The sequence below is a fragment of the Equus asinus genome, chromosome 1 (assembly GCF_041296235.1).
Source record: "Equus asinus isolate D_3611 breed Donkey chromosome 1, EquAss-T2T_v2, whole genome shotgun sequence".
NCBI classification, from domain to species: Eukaryota; Metazoa; Chordata; class Mammalia; order Perissodactyla; family Equidae; genus Equus; species Equus asinus.
Window position 1 is genome coordinate 184374781 of NC_091790.1, and position 12505 is coordinate 184387285.

Here is a 12505-nt window from a genome sequence, read left to right on the forward strand (position 1 = left end):
TTGATTACAACTTTGATTCAATAATTTTCAATGTTATTCCCTCAGTGTTATTCTAAATTTGTTGTATATTTTTCCATAATAAAATAATATATGTCTTGGAATTTTTGGATAAAATAAAAGGGGTAATAACACTGAACCCCAATCATAACCACTGTTGACACTTTGGTATGTTTCTTTACAGTATTGTTTTTATAACTTTAGAAGAAATTAAAGTAATATGGTATTGTTTTTCTTCCAGTCCAAAAGTAATGCATACTTAATGGGAAAGCTTGGAAAATAAAGACCAGCACTAAGGAGAAAAAAACAAAAATCAATCATGATAACCACCCAAAGATAACCACAATTAAAATTTGATGTATATCTTTCTTGTATTTTTCATGAATATATATACTTTTTTAAATTAATGTGGTCTCATACTCTAGTACTATTTTTGCCTTGCATTTTCTATTTGCAATATACTGTGAATGTTTTCTCACATTAGTAAATATTCTTGTACAGTCATGCACCGCATAATGACGTTTCGGTCAATGACGGACCACATATGCGATGATGGTCCCATAGAGATTAGTATCAAATAACCTAGGTGTGTAGTAAGCTGTACCATCTAGTTTTGTGCAAGTAGTATAGGGGAGGAAGAAATTTTCCTCTACCCTTCGAGGTTCTTCTGGCTGGTCTAAGAATTAAATTGACAAGACACAGATTAACAAGAAAAACAAACAAAAATTTAATAACATGTATACATGGGAGAAACCCAGAAAAACTGAGTAACTCACCAAAATGGCTGAAGCCCTCACCTTAAATACCATGCTCAGCTAAAGACAAAAGAAGATGTTGGGAGTGAGGAGAGTCAGGGACTTCAAAGGGAAGGAAGGCAGCTCACAGGTAGGTGAAAAGGAGAAAATGTTTGGAAAACAAGTGTTTGGCCACGCAGAAACAGAAGAACACAGAGGGGAGCCCAACACACAGGCTTTTCCAGGTGCCTCCCTGTCAACCACCTAGTTCATGTGATGCTAAGGTGGTAGCTTGTTTCCTGAGACAGGTTTTTTGGTCTGAGTTCTTTTAGGCAGTTAAGGGGGAGGTAGCAGAAAAACTTTGTCTTTTAAAAATAATTGGCCTAAAGGGGCTGGCCCCGTGGCCGAGTGGTTAAGTTCGCGCGCTCCGCTGCAGGCGGCCCAGTGTTTCGTTGGTTTGAATCCTGGGCGTGGACATGGCACTGCTCGTCAGACCACGCTGAGGCAGCGCCCCACATGCCACAACTAGAAGAACCCACAATGAAGAATACACAACTATGTACCAGGGGGCTTTGGGGAGAAAAAGGAAAAAATAAAATCTTTAAAAAAAAAAAAAAAAGTTTAAAAAAAAAAATTGGCCTAAAATAATCCTCATGTTAAAGAGACACATTTTGGGGTGGCAAATTTTGTTCCCCTTCAGTACTCTCTGTGATGTTCACACAATGACGAAATTGCCTAACAATGTATTTCTCACAATATATCCCCGTCGTTAAGCGACACATGACTGTATGTACTTTTTAGTGGTGCGTAGAATATGAATGTATTTAAGTATGTTTATTTAGCATACTTAATCTACCTATCATTGGACATTAAAAGTGTTTCTAATTTTTTGCCAAATTAAAGAATATCATAGTGAGGATCTTTGTCCATACATCTTTCCATGCGTATATGATTGTTTCTTTAGGAATAAATTCCTAGAAGTGGAATAACTGGGTCAAAGGGTATGTACAATTTAATGCTTTTGATACATAAAAATGTCATTTTAAGCTAATCACTTGTTATATTCTGTCTTGTATTGCTATCTAATTGTTTTATGTGTCTGTCTTGTCTCCCTAAGTAGAACGTAAGCTTCTTGAGGGCAAGGGAAGTTTCTTATACATTTTATGTATCCTTTGACAGTGTGGTTTACCATGTTGCACTTAACGAGTCATGAACAATATTGTATTGATTTAAAGCTGTGGTTCTCCAGACTTTTGGATGTCATAAACCTTAAATTTAAATATATATATATTTGAGGGATACACATAGACTTGCAAATTTTCTATTTTTCCAAGCAAGAATAATAAAAAACAAAACCAACTATCATTTCCTATCACCTTCATCTCATTAAATAAAGAATACTTAATAACAAAAAGTTTCTAATCTCTGAAAAAAGGACAGGCCTTTAAATGGAACATCTTACCTTTTTAAAAAACTCACTGCCTTGTCCATATTTTTCTCATTTTGTGTTGGACTGATGAGGCTTCACCTTAGCCTAGCATAGACTAACATTTGGAAACTAGTGATTTAAAAGACTTAGAGGATTAAAAGATAAACCCCTTTACAAGATAATTTTTCCCGTTGCCCATGAGTCTGTTGTCTTCACAATGTTAAGTACTTATGTGCAGATAATGTCATTTCATTACACATAATTTGCGTATCTCTATGTAAACAAACCAGACCTTGCTGATGAGCATCGAAATATATTTCCAATTGCCAAAACCAAAAACTGTATGCTTTCTAAGGATTTTGAGACAGAGTAAGTGTGATGTAGAGGAAAGAAGGCAGGTTTTAGAGTCAAATGGCCTGGGCTTGAATCCTGGCTCTGGCAATAAGTCACTTAATTTTCCTTTAGCTTCCTTGCTTGTAAAATTAAGATGGTAATATCTTCCTCAAAGTGTTTTTATAGGCCCTGTTATAACAGTTACTTCCCTGTAATGTAATTATTTGTTTAGACATCTGCCCTTCCTCACAAGACCGTGAGCTCCTGAGGGTGGAGTCGCATCCTCCCCTCACTACCCTAGAGTCTGGCCTGGGTCTCAGGGCGTAGCAGGGGCTTAATGAAATGACTGTGGGATCCACACAGGATTGCTGTGAGGATCAAACGAGGTAAAATGTGTGGACGCTCTTTGTAAACTTTAAACTATGTACAAATATTAATTGCTGTCTTTGGGAGCTATCAAAACTTTGGGAAGAGACAAAACTATCCCATTTAACAGTTCTATAATGCTTTGCATTTTTCTTCTATTTTGTAAGAAAAGTTTTAATTTGGATTAATGTGGAGCTGATTTGCTTCCTGGGAAGGTAGATGAATTTCCTCCCCGCCTTTCTCCCTCCCCCCAGTGGAGGTGCTAAGATATTAAATGTTTGTTTTATTTGGCTGCTACCATAAAATTTTAATTATACCAAGATCAGCTTATTTTCATATTTAAAGAATGGTGCCCATTGCTTTATCCTCTTAACCATATAACTGATAAAAGAATACCAAACCTGGAAGAGAACAGGAGCCTACATTATGCCAAATTAATTTTAGTCCTTTTTTGACACTCACTGACTTTTAAAAATGTCATAGTTTTTAATCTGTTTGTAAAACTCCTGGTGAATTTTTGCCACAAGATGGCATTGGTGATTATTGAATGCATTTTTGGAAAATGGTGTACATAATTGTCTGGATTCTTTTGGGGATGAGTTGAAAACCTTCATCACTGCTTATATATTAATTTAATTTTGTTTTGACCTTCAAAACAGGGTTAAATGCTACTTTACATCACTTCTTTCTGTATTCAAGTATTGTTTTGTTTCCTGTTTTTCTGTCTTTTTAACTACAGTAACTATGTATTATTTGCCATGTGTTGTATGTGTCTGACTTATTGCTGATAATTGTGGTAACAGGTAAGAAGAAAATACGATGGGACCCAGTTAGGAGGCGCTTCATTCAGTCCTGTCCCATCATAAGGATCCCTAACAGGTTTTTGAGAGGTGGGTGATAACTAGCAAGAGATCTGTGTTTCATATGGGTTAAAGGGAACTTTGAATGAATTTTCTAAACTCAAAACTCTGGCTTTTAAAAATTATCTAAACAGCTAAAATTGGAGTAAGAAAGGTCTAGAACTTAGTTTTTAAACTTGTGTTTCGTACTGACCACTACTGGAATTGTGATTATAAGTTTTAGGGAGTCAGAATCACTTAATGTGTACTAGATGGTAGAAATAAATCATCTCACTACTGTCAGTATTATTCCACTGTAACCATATTAGGAAGAACTTTGAATAATTTATAAAACATGAATGTGGGAAGAATTTTGTAAATATAATTTCAAAGAAGAAATAAAGATTAATTTATATGACTATAAAATTGAAAACATCTCATGTCAAAAACCATAAATGAAAAGATAAAAGGAGGAAATGTTTGTAACAAATGATTAATATCATGAATATATAAAGAGCTGTTATAAATCAATAGTTTAAAAGTGAATGCCCACTAGAAAAATAGGTAAAAGAACATGAATAGCCAATTCATTCATAAAAAAGAAAAATCAGTAAATATGAACAAATATTTATTTTCCACTGTTGTTATAAACATTATAATTAAATAATAAGATATTATTTTCACCTATTAGGGGGGCAAAGACTAAGAATACCCAGTGTTGGCAAGAGTATAGGGAAATGAAGCTCATATGTTGAAGGAAGCATAAATTTAACACAAGCCTTTCTGGATTCAGTTTGGTAGTGTGTATCAAAAGCCTTAAAAATGTTCACATCCTTTGACCTAGTAATTCTTACTTTTAGAAATATTGCATTCCTTCTATTTTTTATTTTTTCCACTAAAACATAGTCCATATTGAAAAAAGAAAATCTCAGAAGAGTGTTGAAAACCCTGGTTCACGCTATTTTTCTAGATATAACAAATTATCAGATAAGCATGCTTAATGGTGTAATTTACACTTATTAAATTATTTATAAGCCGGTGTATTTAATTTTGACTGAAGAGATTATTAAAAAAATCAACTAGGAAAAAATCCTGCAGCTGCTATAGATGTTTCTATATTTAGTGCCTAACCTATTTTTAGCAGCCAAGCTCCAGAGCATGAGAAGAATAAAATCCAGCCCAAATCTGTCAAGATAAGATACTTAGGGTGGTGTGCTATCTTTTAACATAAATAATTTTATTGATACAGATTAAGAGGTAATTTTAGAGTTATGTGACAGAAAAACCATTGTGCACACATGGCCAAGCAGGCACATTTAAGTCTATAACCTTTTTTTCTTTTTATAAATTAGAATGCTAATTTATTGATTTACAATGAGAAAGCTAACTTGGGCTGACTAAACTTAAGTATAATTAAGAAATTAATTAGGATATAGAATTCAATATAATATCAATTTTGTACAAATATAAACATTAAAACAAACAAAGGAAATAGTGACAATTATATCTGGATAGTGGGATTTTATTTTCTTTTGTATATTCTGTTTTTCGATTTTTTAATCATGGAAAAAAGAGATTAGGACAGGTAAGTTTCATACCTTTGGTTATTGTGTAAGCCCTAAATTGCCTCAGTGGCTGAGTAATATCGTCTCTGAGTGCCGTGAAGAGTGAGGTAGGAGTAAACTCAGCATTAGCAGTATCGAGACCACCAGTAACCGCCTCTCAATCAGTGGTCTTGTCTTAGTTCTCACCTTTTTTGACTTGTTTGTAGTGTTTGATGCTGTTGACCACCTGTATCTTCTTAAATTTTTCTCTTCTTTTGGGTTACTTCACTGTATAACCCTAGATGTTTTCTTCCTACCTCTTTGATTGTTCATTCTGTTTCCTTCACTAGCTTCTTTCTTCTTACCCACTAAAGGTGGGTATTGCTCCAATGTTCTGTCCTTCTCTCCATTATCTCCTTTGGTTATCTCATTAGCTTTCACAGACTTAACTATCTTCGTTCGTTCGTTCATTCTTTCACTCTCTCAGTACTTCTTGATTGCCTCCCATGTAACAGCACTGTGCTAGCTCAGTGATCTAGGTAGTAGAGAATCAGGTAAAGAGACAAATACAGAATAATTTGAGTGTAATTCTTTGTGGTAAGTGTCCCAATGAGGTGGTGTGGTGTGGGACCACACAGGAGAGGTACCTGACCCGCTTGTGGGGAGGATGGAGAAAGAGGAGTGGTCATCAGGATGACTTTTCAGAAGGGATGTGCTTGGTTGAGTAGGTGTTAGCAAGAGAGGGTTGGAACATCTCAAACCATGGAAACCAAGCAGCTCAAGTAAAGGCAATTAGGCAAGATAGAGCGTGGTCTTTTAGAAAACTGTAGGGAGTTCAACATAGTGGGAAAGAGTGTGGAGAGAAGAAGCTAAAGAGGGCCCAGATCAAGTGGGGCACCACCCAAAGGGAGTTTTCAGCATCAGTTTGTTTTTTTAACTGGTAAAGAGATTTAATTCAAAGACCAGTTATGAGGTTATTACAGTTACCAAGGTAAGAAATGATGGAGGCTGCAACTAAGGTAATTGTAGTAGGAATAGAGAGTAGGGAATTGATTTGAAATATAAGCAAGTGGAATTAGATGAGACTTGACGACTAATTGAAGGGGAAGAAGGAAAAGTCAAGAAAAGTTCAAGCTTTCTTTGTGGACCATTGTGCTCATTACCAGTGTTAGATAGGTGGATAGAGGGGCAGATTTGAGAGAAAGAATGATAAATTCAGTTTAACCTCCCCAAACCAATAATAGGATATCCTTGAACACTCAGTCTAAGGGTTATTCCAGGGAAGTGTCCTTGGAAGGCCTGTGTGTCTGTTCTGATGGCACCCTCTGTGTACGTGCCTGTCTCATAGCACTTATCTCACCGAATTATAGTTGTTTGTTTACTTATCTGTTTCTCCCATAGACTGTAAGCTCCGTAAGGGCAGGGACAGTGGGACAGTGCCTTTCATTTCTTTACCTCCGGTTTGTAGCGTAGTGCGTGTAGTAGATATATGTATTTGAGTTGAATTGAATTATTAAACAGGCCACCGTCAGGTAATAGGATGGGACTGAAATTTTAGGACATTCTCAACTTCTCTCTGGTGGTGGTTATAATAAATTAATGAGTTGCTGAGAACGTGAAAATGCTGTTTAGTGTTTCCTTAGATTTTTTTAAAAACTTAGCTATACTTTTGAAATTGCCACTTTCAGGCTTCTCATTCTAGGAATCCTATACATTACTTTTCTTGATTCTGAGATTGAACACAGTTTCCAAGGGCTCGTTTTCATCACTAGATTCCTTCACTAGATCTTGCATCTTTTCTAAAAGATATTTCTACCAATTAAAAGTGCAGTATAAAAACAATACTGGTGTAAGGAAGACAGTGGGTTTCCATTATAAAATGATGAACCAAACACCCCCATTTACCCTCCCATACTTCTCAGATATCATTGAAAAAGACAAAACAGACATAAGCAAAAGAATAAATCATAATTGTTTTACAAAACAGAAAAGGGAGACTTTGAAGCCAGATTACCTATGTCTGAATCCAGGCTCTGCCATTTACCAACTGTGTGACTTTGAGCAAGTTCCTTTTTTTTTGCCTCAATTTCCTCATCTGTAAAATTAGGATGATGATACTAGTACCTACCTCTTAGGGTTATTGTGAGGATCAAGAGAGAGAATATATGCAAAGCACTTAGAATTTTTACATTTAGCTAATGTTGAATTAATGTTAACTGCTATCATTCTTGTTATTTTATAATACTACCAGAAAATCTGAGGGATTTCAGGATAATAGAAAGTAGTTGGAATTATACTGATTGAGAAACCAGAACAGAATAAAATGCAACCCCAAATAGATGCTCCTGCTGCATGCTGGAAGTCAGAGAATTCTTAGATGGGCCTCTTTCCTGAAACTCTAACCCTAGAGTTAGCAAGTGTAGGAGGAGGGAGCAGGCTGAGGAAAGATGGAACAGCAGGGCAAATAATTAAGGGACTACCTACAAAACAGTTATTTCCCCTACTCCTTCTCTCCCTCCCTTCATATACAGAGCTCTGACAGTGGCATTAGTTCCCAGGATAAGGCTATGAGAACAGCTCTTCAAGCAAAGTAGGGGATTTGCTTTGGGGAGGGTTGAGCAGGCAGTGCTGTAATAGGCTGGGATTGGAGAGAGTGCAAGCACAAAGCAGAGCTTTAGCTAATGGACCTCTGCAATAGATTGGGTGAGGAGGGTGGAATGGGGACAAGAAAAGAAAGGGAGCTCCATCAAGGATTGATGTACATTAAAGGACATTACTATCAAAATGCAGACTTCCTTATTTGGCAATAGTAAGGCAAAACTGCTCTCCTTTTCTCCACTTCTAAAGGGAAACCTGTCTGTCAGTGTACCACTTAGCTGCAGAGACCCACATTTGGAGGTTTGGAGACAGACTAATACAACTGTTGAAGAAATCCATGCCTCTTACAATTACTAACCAATGTAGTCCTTCATTTATTAGTATGAATAGGTGATCAGCTCACTACATATTTGAGGGAAACTAGACTTGAAGGCATATAACTAAGATGAACAAATCAAACACCCGGCCATGGTGGAGATAATGAGGAAGCAGAGTGGAACTTTAGGAAGTTCTGATCACAGGTTTCCTCATAGTCAAGAGTGAACTGGATCCATAAATTACAAACTAACTCCTGTGGAGAAAAAGGAATGATTAAAGAATTACTTAGTTCAATATTGAAGACTTGATTGCCGAAATAAAAATGAAGTTGGAGGGTTAAATAATAGGCTTAAACCAATTTTTATGAATATAAGGTAGAGGAAATATACAGACCATAAATCAAGACGCCAAAAGAGAAAATACATGAGGAAAATTCATGCTTTGAGGAAAGATCTAAGTGATCCAGAATCCATTTTATAGAGTTACAGAAGGAAAGATCAGACAGTGGAAGGGAGAAAATAAAGAATATTTCCGTATGCTGACTAAAAACTTTGTTTTCAAGTATAAAGGGTCCACCAAGGAACAAGCAGGAAAAATGCAAAAACAGACAAAAAGCATCTCTCTCTACATTACTGAACCACTTATGATTCCAGAGGTAGAAAACAGGTCACATAGAAAGACTCAAGACTAAGAATCAGACTGGTGTTGGATGTCCTACTGGTAAATGATTTGTTAGAAGATAAGTGCCTCGGTGTTCTGAGGGAAAATTATCTTGAACACAGAACTGTACCCAGCCTCACTGATGTTTAAGTGGGGGTCAAAATCAATAAGAAACCTGAGAGTTTATGACACACACCCTTTTTGAGAAAATAGTATGAAGAGATACTCCCAGTAAGATGAAAAATGAATCCAAAAAAGAGGAAGATTTGGATATAAGAAGCAGTAGTGTGCAGAGACACCACTACAACTTAGAGTTGCATCTAAATAAAGGGACTGTGAAGCCCAGTATAACTCTTAAGAAAAGATTTATAAAAATATAAAATAATAATATAAATATATATATGTGTGTATGTATGTGTGTATGTATGTATATAGCATTCTGTAACTAACATTTAAACAAATTGGGGATAGGGAGAAGTAAAACTTTGCTAAAGATCATATAATTTTTTGTTTTAGAATTTACAGGTATAATATGTGTTAATTAAAATTCAAATAGGGGCCGGCCCCTTAGCCAAGTGGTTAAGTTTGTGCGTTCTGCTTCAGCGGCCCAGGGTTTTGCCGGTTCAGATCCTGGGTGCGGACATGGCACCGCTCATCAGGCCATGCTGAGGCGGCATCCCACATGCCACAACTAGAAGGACCCACAACTACAATATACAACTATGTACTGGGGGGATTTGGGGAGGATGAGGAGCAGCAGGAGGAGGAGGAGAAGAAGAAGGGGAAGGGGAGGGGGAGAGGGGAGGGGGGAGAGAGGAGGAGGAGGAAGAAGAAGAAGAAAAGAATAGAATATTGGCAACAGATCTTAGCTCAAGTGCCAATCTTTAAAAAAAAAAGTCAAATAATCTGGATATACACAGGGTGAAAAGTGAAGGTCCTTATCAAGCATGTATAACACATTTGTACACATCAGTAAGAAAAAGACATCTCAGTAGAAGAATGTATTAACGGCTTGATTTTTCTCAAAGGAAAAGTCTAATTGGCCAATAAACATGACAAGGTGCTCAACCTTGCTAGTGATGAGAGAAATGCACGTTAAAACCTCAATGAGATAGGCCTACAAACCCACAGGAATTGCTAAATTAAAAAGACTGACAATACCAATACCAAGTATTTTGTAAACAGTTTGGCCTTATCTAGTAAAGGTAAAGATTTCCATACATTATGACTCAAGTTCCATTTCTAGATTTATAGCCAACTACTATAGGCCTCTGTGCACCTGAAAACATGTACAAAATGTTTATAACAGCATTACGAGCCACTAATTTGAAACAAACCAAATGTCCATTCTCACAACATAGACTGGATAAATTGTAGTATATATTCATACAAAGAAATACTATTTGGCAATGGAAATGAGCAGACCACCTCTACCCCCCAGCAAAGCGGATGAATCTCAGAAACATAATTGTGAGTGAAGGAGCACAGGAAGAATACATACTATGTCATTCTATACACAGATACTTTAAAACTAGGCCAAAATAAACAGTATTGTTTAGGAATGTATACTTTAATAAAGCTGTTAAAAGAAAGCAAGTTTTATGATTGCCATAAAAATCAGGAAATAGGTTTCCTCTAGAAGTGAAGGAGGTGGGATGGAGGAGGTTGTGATCAGAAGGGGCAGGTAAGGGGGCATCTGGGTGCTGGCAATACTCTATTTTTTTTGCTTGGATGATGATTACGTTTTACCTTTTTGATCATTGTTAAGCTATACATTTATAGTTATGTATGTTCCTATACGTGTGTTTATTTCACAATAAAAGAGTTCAAACTGAAAAAGCAAAGGTCTTCACATCTTCACTCGTTACCTTAATTCCCCTTTCCAGAGGTAACCACCATTAATAGCCAAGTTTCTTTCCAGATGTGGTTTATTCTTAATATTGTTAGAAAAGTGATTTTGGGGGGTTTAAAAAAGTATATTAGAGGTGATAGAATGTAAATCTTCCTAGGAAAAAAGGAAAGAAAAACAGAAAGCTTGATTATTTCAGTAAAATCAGAAAAGTAGAAAAAGAAAATAGGAAGGAATAGTAAATAAAACAATATATAAGATGACAAGGATAAATCTAATAAAAAAAGAAATCAAGATCAAATTGAGTTTATCTGTGGAATGTATTTAGTTTACTACTTTAACAAGTTAAAGGAACAAGTGTGATTTTCTTGATGTCAAAAAAAGCAGTTTAATAAAATCTGATACTCAGTGTGTTCATTTTGTTAAAATGCATCAAGCTACACTCTTGTGTACTTTTCTATATGTTGCATTTCAATCAAAATTTTATTTTAAAAAACCATAGCCATTCCTGGTAAAGAAAAATATTCATAGACATCCAAGAATAAGAGAAAATTTATTGATAGATTATCTACAAGACACCAATATCAAATATCTTATGTAATGGTGAAACATTACCAGTATCCTCATTAAAGTAAAAAATAAAGCAAAAATACTTGTTACCATCTCTATTCAACCATGTTCTAGAGGTTTTAGCCAATACAATAGAAGAAGAGGAAAAAAATAAAAGGTACATATATTGGAAAGAAAGAGCTGAAAGTTATCACTAACATGATATGATTGTCTACTGTAAAATTCAAGATAATTAATAACTAATAATAGAATTCAGAAAATTGGATAAAGTTTAAACTTGGAAAGATAAATTACTTTTCTGTATATTAACAAGCACTTAGAAAATAAAAGAGCTGTCTATTCACAATTGTATGGAAAATTATAATGTACTCAGAAATAAAAAACAACAAGAAAACAGTGAAACCATAGTGATAAATATCAGAAAAGATGAGGAAAATGGTTAGAGATTATGTTCCTTCATGGGTTATCACAAATAAAATCCTCAAGGGACTTTTTTAAAATTTAATTTTTATCTTGACAGAATTTCAGACTTACAGAGAAGTTACTAGAACGGTGAAAAAAATTTTCTGTATCCTTCGCCCAGATTCCCCAAATGTTAACATTTGATCACATTTACTTTATTCTGCTCCTTCTCTTTTCTCTCCTCTCCTCTCCCCTTTCTTCCCTCTCTATACATAATACATACGTATGCATATACATAGTGTTTTTCTATTTGAACCATTTGAGAGTAAGCTGCAGACATGATGCCCTTTGCCCCTAAATACTTTAGTGTCTGTTCCTGAAAAACAAAGATATTCTCTTATATAACTGCAGACCAAGTACCAAAATCAGGAAATTAACGCTATAAATAATGGATAAAATTAACACTAGTATCTAATTTGTGGACTTTATTTCAGATTTTGCCAATTAATAATGTGTTTTATAGTAAAAGAAAATCCGGGATCATGTGTTGCATTCAGTTCTCATGTATCTTTAGCCTTGACATTGATATTTTTTAATAGTACAGACTGGTTGTATTGTAAAATGTCCCTTACTTTGAGTTTATCTCATGTTTTTTTCATGATTACATTCAGCTTATGCATTTTTGGCAGGAATACCACTAAAGTAATATTTTGATCATCTCATTGCACATAATGTTTTGTCCAATTACTGGTGATATTAACTTTGATTGCCTGGATAAGATGGTGTCTGCCCAGGGGATTTTTTATAGATTTTAACAAACTGATTCTAAAAGTCATTGCAAGAGTAGATGGAGAAAAATAGCTAAG

The 12505-nt window shown here is 35.3% G+C and overlaps 1 protein-coding gene across 4 annotated transcripts in view; it reads left to right on the plus strand.

Moving 5' to 3' along the window:
* KLHDC10 (kelch domain containing 10) overlaps positions 1-12505 on the plus strand; it is a 57190-nt gene that overhangs the window by 23575 nt on the left and 21110 nt on the right. For 2 of the 4 annotated variants that reach the window (XM_014854360.3, XM_044750754.2), the window contains exon 2: positions 3663-3749. The exons of the other annotated variants lie outside the window; for them this stretch is intronic. In XM_014854360.3, coding sequence (XP_014709846.2) covers positions 3663-3749 — 87 coding nt within the window. The remainder of the gene's footprint in view (positions 1-3662; positions 3750-12505) is intronic. 4 annotated transcript variants of the gene reach the window in all.